This window comes from Lissotriton helveticus, chromosome 5_1, assembly GCF_964261635.1.
Source record: "Lissotriton helveticus chromosome 5_1, aLisHel1.1, whole genome shotgun sequence".
NCBI classification, from domain to species: Eukaryota; Metazoa; Chordata; class Amphibia; order Caudata; family Salamandridae; genus Lissotriton; species Lissotriton helveticus.
Genome location: NC_136065.1, coordinates 1,088,355,575 through 1,088,367,856, shown reverse-complemented (window position 1 = coordinate 1,088,367,856; position 12,282 = coordinate 1,088,355,575). Strand labels below are relative to the sequence as shown.

The 12,282-nt window shown below is 44.5% G+C and overlaps 2 protein-coding genes across 2 annotated transcripts in view; one reads left to right on the top strand and one right to left on the bottom strand.

Annotated features, from left to right (window-relative positions):
* The window catches only part of BORCS7 (BLOC-1 related complex subunit 7), a 29,714-nt gene extending 28,937 nt beyond the window's left edge, over positions 1-777 (bottom strand). Inside the window, exon 1 of the mRNA XM_078643671.1 lies at positions 600-777. Within this exon, the coding sequence (XP_078499797.1) occupies positions 600-755 (156 nt within the window). The 5' untranslated portion in view covers positions 756-777. The remainder of the gene's footprint in view (positions 1-599) is intronic.
* Positions 778-926: 149 nt separating this feature from the next.
* CYP17A1 (cytochrome P450 family 17 subfamily A member 1) overlaps positions 927-12,282 on the top strand; it is a 331,379-nt gene continuing 320,023 nt past the window's right edge. Inside the window, exon 1 of the mRNA XM_078641171.1 lies at positions 927-1,047. Coding sequence (XP_078497297.1) covers positions 1,027-1,047 — 21 coding nt within the window. The 5' untranslated portion in view covers positions 927-1,026. The remainder of the gene's footprint in view (positions 1,048-12,282) is intronic.

Below are 12,282 nucleotides of genomic sequence, written 5' to 3'. Positions count from 1 at the left end.
AACTAAGGGATCGCAGGGCATCAAAAACCTAAGGTACTGTTGACAGAAACCTGGGCTAATTCACCCTTGACCATACCCAAGTACTCTATACAGGATACAAACTACCTTCACTGTGTATCCCCACTATCCTAATCAATAATTGAACCTTGTACCTCCCTTGTCCAACCAAGGGCTGCATTTGTCCTGGCCGCAGCTACAGATGCAAATGTCTGAACGCAATTATTAACTATAACTTGCTGTACCCTTGTATCATGCTACTGTTGTAAAGCGCTCTGGTGCCTTCCGGCCATGTCCGCGTTATATAAAAATTGCACACAAAAAATGCATGAAAGGAATGCTGAAGGATAAGTGGCAATAACGGTTATAACTTAAAAATCAAGATAACCCACTGACATCAAATGGGGCTAATAACAAGGAAGTCGAGAGTGACCGAGATTCGGAATCTTTTGTGGTTAATTTCGTAGCGCGTGCATTTAACATCCACAGCTGATGCTAAAATGCCGCTGTCAGTGCCTGTACACGTGAATGGTTGCGCATGTTTATCTTCTTGAGATACAGTGCCGCCAGCTGGTGACGCGCTATAGCGCAGCGCGACTCACCTCAGAGCTGCGCGACCCCTTCAGCACCTGCTTGGTGAGGGCGATGACGTCAACGCTGCAGGTGTTCACCTTCTCGGTCAACAGTCCTTTAACTGACTGCCCGAAACGAGCCTGGCCCTCGGCGGTCGCCATCTTGGGAGCAGCGTCCTTCTCCATGACGGCGAACAGACCCGGAAGAGTGACTGGAGGAAAAAAGACTAATGAGAACAAAAATAGCTGGGAACGGCAGCGTGATAGACATAGAAGAAAGAAAAACCTTTGCTCTTCTGGCTTACTGTCCACACTTACAATGCATTTGACGGTGCGATGTATTACGCTTCCTTGTTTCCGAAAAGCATTGTTTCTAGAACATGAATAACAGAATGAAACGTTTTCAAATGTATAGCTTTTCGTCTACAAACACTAGAATGGGAAGAAACAACCCGGAATGGACGCGTTACTGTATAAAGTAAGGATATATGAAGTACAACAATTATAAGGGATGAATTGCCCTAATAGAGAGCACAAAATTCGGCTGTGGAGAACGTGGGGAAGTGTCAATGCATGTTTTTGCAGTTATATATTGTGCGTACTCATAGCTGCCAAGGTTTCAGATTGCTATGTGTGACATTTTCATAATTTCTGTGTAATTATGAGTGACATTTCAACGACTATGAGTGACACTTTCTCGTGAGCAAAATCAAGCAATGGAGACCAGGTAAACATATCAATATAAGAAATTACACCCATTTGAGCAATGACAAACTCTCATAAGATCTTGAAACTGCTGTAAACCACCAGAAATTAAAAGGTAATAACAATTGACAAATAGTTTGTCCAGGCTGTGCCACATGTAAGACCTGACCAAGCAGGCTGAGAGGCCCCAGTGAGGATCTCAGCTGCTTATTATAATTAATGTATTTAGTCACTGTGTTACAGGGTTAGTCAAGCTGTAATAATATTTTAGACCTTTAGTACTAATAAATATTAAAAACTTAATTAATGGACTGCACTCACTGGGTCAGCTACGTGGAGGACTGGGGCAGTGCGTCCTGAGAGCAGTGAGCAACAGGCAGTCGGGCAGAGCAGTGACGCTGTAATTACATAAAATATACTGTTTGTTTGAAAGTTGGAAGTCACCTGACCAGAATTAAACGAAAAGCAGGATTTGACTGACTCGTACGTATATTTCAATCAAATGAGACAATATTAATAACATTTAATGATCATTGAGATCTGGATTATGTTCAGAGCACACTCGTCCCAGGGTGATGTGGCTCTTTCTCATCCTGGAAGGTGTTACACATTTACTCCCGACAAGGGCAGTAGTAAGTCATCTCCCAAAGTCGTAATTGGAATACAAGACCCCGAAAACAGTCGACTGTTGGGGTGTAGAAGAGAGCGTTCCTCTTGGCCTAAAGTTGCTCTCTTTGGTGAAAACTAAAGAAGTTGGGAAGTGCAGTTCCGTTCATAAGAGACCCGCGCTGATTAGTCACTGCGTGTTCCCTGGCTTTAAAGCAGTGGGACAGAGAAGTGTAAATGTTTTCCAAGAATACTCCTCCAAGTCTGCATCTGCAAATGTCACCGTTTTCCGAGTGCACTTTCAGAACTTTTGTGAATTCCAAAATTTCGGAGGCTTACTCCAAACATTGGAGGAAACAATGCAGGAGTAAATTGCCTGTGTTACTTGCAGTACAGCTATGCAGGCCTCGATACAAACATTCACAGCCAGAGCTCTTGCAGTAATAATATCCTTTAAAAACGAACCTTTATTGTCTAACAACAGATGAGGGGCAAAAAAGCCCCAACGTTTCTGTTCCAAAGACACATCGGACAGCTCTCTGTTCATGGCATCTCTTCCACGCCCCCTCACTGAAAATATTCGAGCCGAAAAGGAAGGAATGATCGAAACCCTCCCTGAAAGCTGAGGGAGGTTGCGTCAGTGCAATTCCAGCTGTTCTAACGCCAAATCATTTTGGAGAAGGCTGTTCCGAATTTCTCATCACTAGCCCAGTTTTAAGATTAATTACGAAATCCAGCTCGTGCCTCCTGGTCTGTGCGGTGCTGCTCGGTGCAGCCTGGGGAGAGTAGTGAGCAGAGTGGAGTTGTAAGAGGGTCTCAGTCAGGCAGTGAGTGACGTTCTAAATTAAATATATAAAAGGCACTGCCAGGTCCTGTATTAGTTAAATTTACCACGCGCCGGCTGTCAAACTAGTGTTACAGTGGAGGCTGGAGCAGAAACAGAGGCAAGGCTCGGCTAAATCGCCCAGCCCAGGCACACAACTAAAATAATGTTGTTGCCGCCTATTTGAGATACCAGCATTTGTAACACATGGAGCGCGAACACTGCCCACTTAAATGCACATCTCCTTGGTGTGAGGCGCCTTGCAGGAGTCCAATCAATGATTCCACGCATCACTGAGTCTGACCAGGCAGCCTCTGTCCACGTGGAATCGACTGAGTGGGCTGAGAGGCACCAGCGCGGATACCAGCTCAGCTGCTGTCTTTTAACCAACATTACCGCGGCACCATCTGAGAGTTACAGAATCAGGCTGACTCCCCAAAAAACATTCCTAACAATACTATCTATACAAATTCACACACACCTGTCAGTGCGGCCACGATGACTTCTGTAGCACGCACCAGAGGCAGGCAGCCCGATCCTATTGTAATGATCACTTGATGCTGCCTCTGCCATGACTGTGCGACCCATCTCACCGTCCAGCGAACGCCGGTGCCAATAATCAACGAGGACGTACCAATTATTTCGGCGACGCGTGGTGGACAGCGGCAAACTTAAACAAAGCAACATAACTGCCGCAGCCCTGCGGCGCACTCAGCGAGAGTAATGGATACACTGTTTGCATTCACGTGACCTCACCGCATCACGTGAATGCCGTGCCGGTCGGCCCGCAGCTTCTCTGGCCGGGCTAATATCATTGCTGCAACCAGCGCAGTAATGAGCCACCAGTTTAGCGCGACAATCCTGACCTCCCATTGGCATCCAAATACAAACTTTGACACCAATCGCACAGTCTATCACCAGAGCAGCAGGCGGTCCCAATTGCTCTGCTTCCTGATGAGGACTCTCACAAGTGTTTGGAGGCCTGGACGGCGATTTCAGTCCCGCTTGTCTCTTCCTCTGCTCCAGCAGTGGTGTCAAGGAGGCGCCACAAATGCGTGACATTACATTTTAGTGCGGTAATGCGGACCACCGAACTAAAATGCGTTAGTGTCACACCTAATGCGTGACACTTGGCAGGACTGCGTACTAGACCCAAAGGTATTGGAGTGCTTTACATGAGCACCAGTTGCATTACACAAGGCCACATTCATTTTTATGTCGAGCCTAGCGCAGCTTGCATGCTCGACTTTATGTAAGGGGCTTCAGAAAGCTCACCACACGCTTGTGCGTGTGGTCAGCTTTCGTTACAGGCTATTGGGCTTTACTCGACTTTATGTAAAGGGCTTCAGAAAGCTCACCACACACTCGTGCGTGTGGTCAGCTTCCGCTACAGGCTATTGGGCTTTGCGTGTGTCTTTTATAAGAAAAACAGCACGCAATTGGGCAAAGGCAGGTGCATGTCCCGCCTTTGCTCCGCCCACAGCCTATTGCATGCGGTTACCCGCACGGGCCACATCTGTTTTCCATTATCGTGCCCAGACACGGGCGCGATAATTGAAAACAACTCGCTCGCTTTGGCGCGCGCGCGCACCACTCGCATGCTTGTTCTGTTTGTGTAAAAACAAAGAATCTAGATAAAATTTCTACTCAACCTGAAACTCTCACCACTAGAAGTTTCTCAACCCAATGTTTAAGGGAAACGCAGTGGGGACTATGGCTTAAGAAATAGTTTTAGGAATCAGTGGCAAAAGATCTGGATTTGTACAAATGCAGGGACGGTTTAAAAAAGACAGTGGGATCGTTGTTACAGTAAGATTTACCTACCCATTATCATTGTCACTCACAGTAAAATTATGTTAATCAAGGATCGTGATAATTACTGTAACACATCTGTTGTATTTCGCACAGTGACAAACAGTTTCTAAATATTGTAATTAAGGAGCATGTGCTGTGATTTTACCTACTACTATATTTTGGTAAGCATTTCTTTTACTATAATTTCCTGGACAGTTGGTCGTGTATTCCATCATACAAGAAATAATGCTTGAACAAGCCCCCCCCTGTAATTTGTTATATCTGCAATTCAAGGTAAACAAACAAGCGTGCAGTCAAGGTGCTTAATCGCATTTTCATCACATCTGCCATTTGTTGGAAGTCAAAGCAAGTCATGACAGAGAAACAGTGTTTTTGGGGTGACACAGTTAGCTTTCCGGAAGATGGCGCAACATCATTGCTGGCACACCAGATCCTCGGTGTCTTTCGACATTGTGGAGCATGATATTCTTCTGGACCATCTTCCTGTGTGATTCCACCTCATGCCTCTTTCATCCACCACCACTTGCTCCCTGCCCCTTTTTCTCACTTTTAAAGATTGTTTTTTGTTCCTGCTGTCTCTCTTTATGGATGCTTTTCCATTTCTGTTGTTCTGTATTTCTCTTCCTCCTTCTTGTCCCTTTTCTGTTTTTCCTGACTTGCTCTGGTCAAAGTCTGATGAGTAAAAGTGTTTCCCCAAAAATATGTGCCAGTGGGCTGCACTGGCAACAATTGGCTCAAACTAAGGGGCCTATTACGATTGCGGTTTTTCCGCATCCTCCGGGCCGGCGGAAGCCACCGACGGCCCGGAGGATGCGGAAAAACCGCAGCGGACCCACCAAAGACCCACCGCCACATTAGGATGGCTGGTGGGTCCGGGTTTCCGTCCGTAGCTTTTCCGCCGCGGTTGGCTTACAACCACGGCGGAAAAGCTCTAATATGGTGGCGGTGTCTCTCAGACACCGCCAGCCATATTAGGATGGGCTTTAAAACATGCTTTTCTGCGGCGGGTTTTCCGCCGTGGAAAAGCATGTGGAACTTCACTGCGAGGGCCGTTGCGGGCCCCCGGGGTGAAGGGGGGGTGGGAGGTGCACATGGGGGATACCTATGGTACCCCCCTGCATTTGTATGCAGAAATCGGCAGGCACCGCACAGTGCCTGCTGCTTTCTGCATACAAATGCAATGTATGCATTTTTACCATTGCGGTGGGTGCAGCTTGAAGCCGCACCCGCCGCAATGGTAAAAATAGAGGATGTGACCGCCAGGGTGGCGGTCACATCCTAATTGGACAGGAGGGAACTCCGCAGGCCATGCGGAGGTTCCCTCCTCCTCTATGGTCGCGGACGGACTCAAGTCCGTCCGCGATCATAATGGGCCCCTATGTACTACCTGTGTGAACAGGTCCATTTGTTAAATCAAGGACATGTACGTTCATATCAAGCTGAGAATCGATTTGAAAGTCATTACTGCTTTAGAAACGCGTACAGCCCATGTCCAGTCTTGGATTGCCTCTAATTCTCTGCAGTTGAGCGCTGCAAAAATGTAAGTTATCATTTTTGTATAAAAAGGAATTCCTCTCCAACAGGGCCGGACTGGGAACCAAAGCCGGCCATGGCAAAGTGCTCGGCCGGCCCCCCTCCCCACTCGGGGGTGTTGGAGGTGCCGCCGAGCGCTTTGCTAGGGCCGGTTTTCGACCCCACCCTTGCGGCGCACCGGGGGATTGCCCGGTGCCCGCTATGGCCAGTCCGGGCCTGCTCTCCAACATCTTTAGAAGTGCCAAGCATCGATGAGTTAACCTAACCTACCAGCTGACAAGGTTTAAACAAGCATTTGCATAGCCAATAGGTCTCGCCTTTGGGACCTTATAAGTGTTTAGTTATGCAGCACAATATCCTTGGTGCAACAACATTAACTGTTGCATGGCTAAGCATTTATAATGTTCCACAGGCAAGACCTATTGGCTATGCCAATGCTTGTTGTTTTTTAGGCACAGGGAGATTAAGGGCCTGATTTAGATCTTGGAAGACGGGTGACTCCGCCACAGTGGTGAGAGATTTCCCGTCTCTGAAATATAAATCCTTTTATATCCTATGGGTTTATATTTCAGCGAACGACTTATCAGTCACCGTCGTGACAGAATCAGGGTCGGATTGGGAAGGCGGGCATTGGGCGATGGGCAGGTGCCTAAGGGTGACATGTGGGCTGTTTTTTTAAGGGCCACTATTTTATTCCTGCCCTGCCAGGCCATCGCACTTCAGGATATGGTGGGCGGGCGAATGGAAGTAAATGTAAAAATTGGCCGTACTGGGGGCCAGGTGTTGCTCCATTTGTTGGGTTAGTCTTACCTCTGCCCCCGTGGGGCCGGCTTGTTCCAGAAGCAGTGTCTTACCCCTGAACCCCTCCCCTGCCAGGCCATCACATTCAGGCAATGGTGGGTGGGGGAGGGTGAGAGTATGCAGGGACCTCACAGGTTGGGGGCAGGATTTTCTGGCTATGGACCATCTACACTTCAGCGCTCACTGGAGCAGCAGTATCTTTGTCCAAGCATATTAGGAATTTTCTAACAGCCTCACTTTCAATGGTAGTGAGTGTAGGAGAGTAGGGTCTGCTTTCTATGGTCACCACCACTTTTTGCTTTTGCTTTACTGGTTTTCGACTTAGATGTGGCTGTGGGCCTGCTAATCAGACCCACAGCCCAGATGCACTCTCTCTAAATTCACACCATGTACTCTAGGTACATACACAATTGGGAATTGGTTCACCTTGTCAGCTCCTGTAGAAGTGTACATTAGGTACTCAGGGCATAGGTGTAACCAAGGCCTACCAGGGGCTGCAGCATGTATTATGCCATCCCTGGCTGGCCACTCAAACTGACACAACTGGCTGATCACTCAGCTGGGGCAAGGTTGTGTAATCACCCCTTGCTTAGGTATAGTATACCTATATCTACCCTTAAATATAGACACACAGTAACCTATACGTCACTCCTATGGCAGGCCTTAACAATCCTGGAGGCAGAGTGCTTGGTTATGTGTGAGATGGTGCTCTAGCATGAGCTGAACCTGTCTGCAGCTTTCGGAACCATGTCCTTATAGCTGTTCTATGATATTGCCATACCATATACTCTTAAGTGCATTATGAACCTCGCGGTTAAATGCTAACTTTGATTTGGCTTTATCTAAACATGTCGTGTAACGTGTCATACGCTTTGGAATACTACCCCCTCGCCAATTCTGGCGCCGGGGAGAGCATTCCACCCTTCTAGAGGGAGAAGACATGTAGTTGCTGACTATCCCGGTTAAAGTTAACCAGAGCCCCAGCGTCACAAAATGGACGCTGCTGCCACAGACACAAGTCTGACCTCCTGCTGCTGATAGTCCTTCCAGTCACAGAGGTTTGGACAATAGGTTTCCTGCCTGGAGAGGTGCGAGCACCATCCCAGACAGGATTTTGTGTATTGGGACAGGGAGGGCTGAATAGATTGAGACATGCCTGGGGCACACTAGGTGCTCCATGCATACTCCAGTTCAAACCAGCTGCTGGGGCACTCCAGCCCCAGCTCTGGCACAAAACTGGACAAAGGAGAGGGGGTGTAACCACCCCCTTCCTGGTCCCACCCATAGGAGGGACCTAGACAGTAAACCAGCCCCTTTTAGTTGTATAAAGGTAGGAGCTGAACGCCAGGACTTTAGATTAATCCTGAAATCGACTTGAAACGAAACTCTGGACCCTTCGACATTCACCTGAGCTGAAGACTGAAGAATCTCCCTTGTGGCCAAGGAGTGACCAGCCTGGGCAACCAGGCACCATCCAGCAACTCGACGGCTTGCTTTGTCCCCGTTCTCGCCGGAACCCGAGCACAGAGCCCGACAAGACCTCGACTCCCGGACCCCTCTGATCCCACTGCACGACTCCAGCACAGCTGAGCCCCGTGGAAGCCTGCATCTTGCTAACAGCGCAGCTCCTGAGGCATCCTCGAAGCTGTGCACTGGGGACTGAGACACCCCGACACCGAGCTCCACCTGCACCGAAGACCAGCCCTCCACACTGCACGAGATCTGCGTGGGGCCCTTCTGCTTGTGTTCTGCTCGACGCGTTGTCCCGGTTGCTGGCCAGATGGCTAGTAGCCCTGTGACGACGATCCTTTTGAAAATCCATCGCTGGTCTGGTTGCTCCAGACTGGCACTTGCTTCCCTGAAAAGGTGAAGTACCTCAGACCCTCCTGGTCTGGACCAGAAGCTCTTTGTGTATCCTGCGTGGGTTGCCTTGGCTTAGGCTTGTTGGTTCCAATCTTGAAGTGGACCCCTCCATCTGCGAGAACCTTTGTGGGACAGCTTCTCTCCAGCACCTGGTCGTCCTCGATGCCTCCTGGTCCGCGTGGCTGCAAAGACAAGCTTCACGACAGCACCTGATTGCTCCTTGACGACATCTGGTTCCTTCCTGGTTCCACCCAGTCACTGGCTAGTGAAATAGACTCTGTCCCCTCTGCTTTCAGGTCTTCTTCAACTCCGATCCACGCGGACATCTTCCTCCTGGTCGCCTGCAGCATCTTCTTCCAAGGCTCCATAGAAATCAACTAGAAAACCCGACACACTTTGACACCTATGCACCCGCAGCCTGTGGGTGAGGTAACGCGAGTACTTCGGTGCTCCTGTAAGGATTGACTATCCTAGTGTCTAGTTTTGTTAGTTGTATAATCCTAGTTAGACCGGAAGTGTCCTAAAACTCTATTTACTTACCTTTTAAGTTCCCACTGACTTTCTATTGACTCTTGCGTGAGTGTACTGACACTGCACGTGCTGCCCGTGGGCCTCCTACTCCTAACCTAAGGGTCAGATAGTGTAGCCCCAGCGATTTCACTAGGCCCTAGGCCTTCTCCTTTCACAAGTCTTGGTTCTTATACCACTTACTTAGTATATGGTTTTACGCGCCCCTAGGGCCTAACTGTAAATTGTGCTATTTAAAGTATTTCTAAGAGTAACTTGTTATGTGCTTTTGCCTCTGACCTCATAAAGAGTTCAGAGGAGTGTGTTAGTAAATAAATACATATATATTTTATATATATCCTGTGTGGTGTCCTTTCATTTGGTATTCAAGGGGTTACATTTGGTAAAACAGCTGGCTTTACACGCCCTCAAGAGTCTTTTAGCCTAAGACTGTTCTGTCCACGCCACCTCTAGGATAGCTTGTCTATAAGGTTGACTTTACAACCATCACCATAAGGGTTGTTTGGACTGGTGCAAGAATAGTGAACATCATATACCAGGCCAACTTCTCACAGTGAGCCCACTATTAAAAGCACGGTGGTGAGGAAAATTAAGGGGCCCCACAGGGACGGGAACCAGGGTTGGGAACTACATTATGTGAATCTGTGGGATCCCTGAATGATAAAGAGTGGTCCAGGGCTTTAGAATAGCCTGGAAGATTTTCAGGAATTCTCATTTTTAAATCCTTCAATTTTACATACTACAGAGGGCACAACTCTCCCCAAAAAGAAGGATAGATAGGATCTTTCCTGATGCCCCACCACTTACACCTGCTGCAGTACCCTGGCACTGGACTTCAAGCATGTTTGGAGGCATTGCCCTCCAGTGAATATACACTGGGCTGAGGTGACACAGAAACTCTCTGCTGTTACAGGCATTAATGGTTTATACACCTGGGAAACAAGGACCTTGGTCCTCAATAAACAATTAGAAAAATGTAGCACAGGGGAGAGGTGTGGCCCCGCGGCCAGGGTGACTGACTCCGGAATCTGGGGATCACGGTTCGACCCCCGGAGCCGGCAGCAGATTAGCCCAGCACCATGTGACTCTGGGCAATAGCTTTCTTAATCTTCCCGACGGCCTCCAGTGCCTAGAGACCCTAACGGGTGATGGTTCGCGCTTTACAAATGTGGATTATTATAACAACTTCCTGCTTCCTGGATATATCCCTGCTCCTAGCGTAACACGGTGAGAAGGTCAAAATATCATTTTTTTTTATATCGACCTACACTAATATCGAGTTTTTAATATTGTAGTTACAGAATATCTATTAAAGAATATCGTTGACCAGAATATCGACCTTAAGGTAAGTAATATCGTTTTTTTTATATCGAAGTAAGTAATATCCTTAGCAAAAATATCGGTGTTAATAATATTTATATTTATATTAGTGTTATGTATTTGAGTATGTATTTTATATGTATGTTTAACATTTTTTGTAATGTATTTTGATTATTTTTAAATATATGTAATAAATGTTTAGAAATTAGTAATTTTTTAAAGTACATTTTTACATACAGAGCGGGCTGTGGGTTTATAAGGGAATAGGGTGGGAAGTAATTTAATCATAAATAATTAATATGTTTTTATTTATTCTTATTGATTATTAATCGGTAATTAATTGTTATTAATTTATTCATTTATCATTATAAATTACAATTAGTTTATTATTGTATTTATTTATTGTTATTGTTAATGAATTTGTTGTTAATTATTTGTTAATTAATTTTATTCATGGATTAATTGATAATTAAATTAATTATGTTCATTTTTATGTGTAGTGGGTTTATAGGGGAATAGAGTGGGAAGTAATTTAATTATAATTAATTAATTCATATTTTTTATGTATTGTTATTGATAATACATTTGTTGTTAATTATGAATTAATTTGTATTAATATATTAATTCATAATTATATAATTATAATTAATGTATTATTATTTTGTATTCATTGTTATTGTAAATGTATTGTTAATTTATGACTAATTGGTCATTAATTTTTATTAATTGAGAAATAAATTATTTGTGTTTTTTTATGTGTAGTGGGTTGTGTGTTTATGGGGTAATAGGGTGGGAAGCAATTTAATGTTATTTAAGTAAATATTAATTTAACTTTATTGGTATTTATTAATGTTTAGTTAATTAATTTTTAATATGTTTTTTTTTAATTATTGAATTGATAAGTCTGTTAATTTAACCCCTATGCTATCCTACATTTTCCACACTGTTACATTCAATGGAGTTGGAATATTAATTGTAACCCCTACGTTATCCAACACTTTCCCTACTGTTGCACTCCCTGGATTGGGAATAGTAATTTTACCCCTAAGATATCCAACACTTTCCCTACTGCTGCACTCCCTGGAGTGGTACTAGTAATTTTAACCCCTACGCTATCCAACACTTTCCCTACTGTTGCACTCACTGGAGTGGGAATAGTATTTTGTACCCCTACGCTATCCAACACTTTCCCTACAGTTGCACTCACTTGGGTGGGAATAGTAATTTTTACCACTACGCTATCCAACATTTTCCCTACTGTTGCACTGTTTGGAGTTGGAATAATTTCATTACTTCCGCTATCTAATATTTTTTGCATTATTTTAGTTGATGTAGTATATACTTAATATTAAAAGGATTTTTTTTAAAGTAATTTTTTAAAATGTGTTATATATATTTATTTAATTATTATTTATATTAATGTTTTATGTGTATAGATGTATTTATAAGTTATACGATATTTTTTAAGTATGTTGTTAAAAGAAATATTACATAATTATTAGTAAGTATATATATTATATGTATATGTTTTATTTATTTTTACATTATATACATAACTTTTAATTTTTAAACATTTTAAAATATTTTTAATTATGTTTATTTTAATTATATGTATTATTTACTTTATTTTACATTATTTTCTTAACTTAAATAAAAACGATATTTTTGACATCAATATTTTTTTCTCGATATTTTTGTACTTACCATAATGTAGATAGG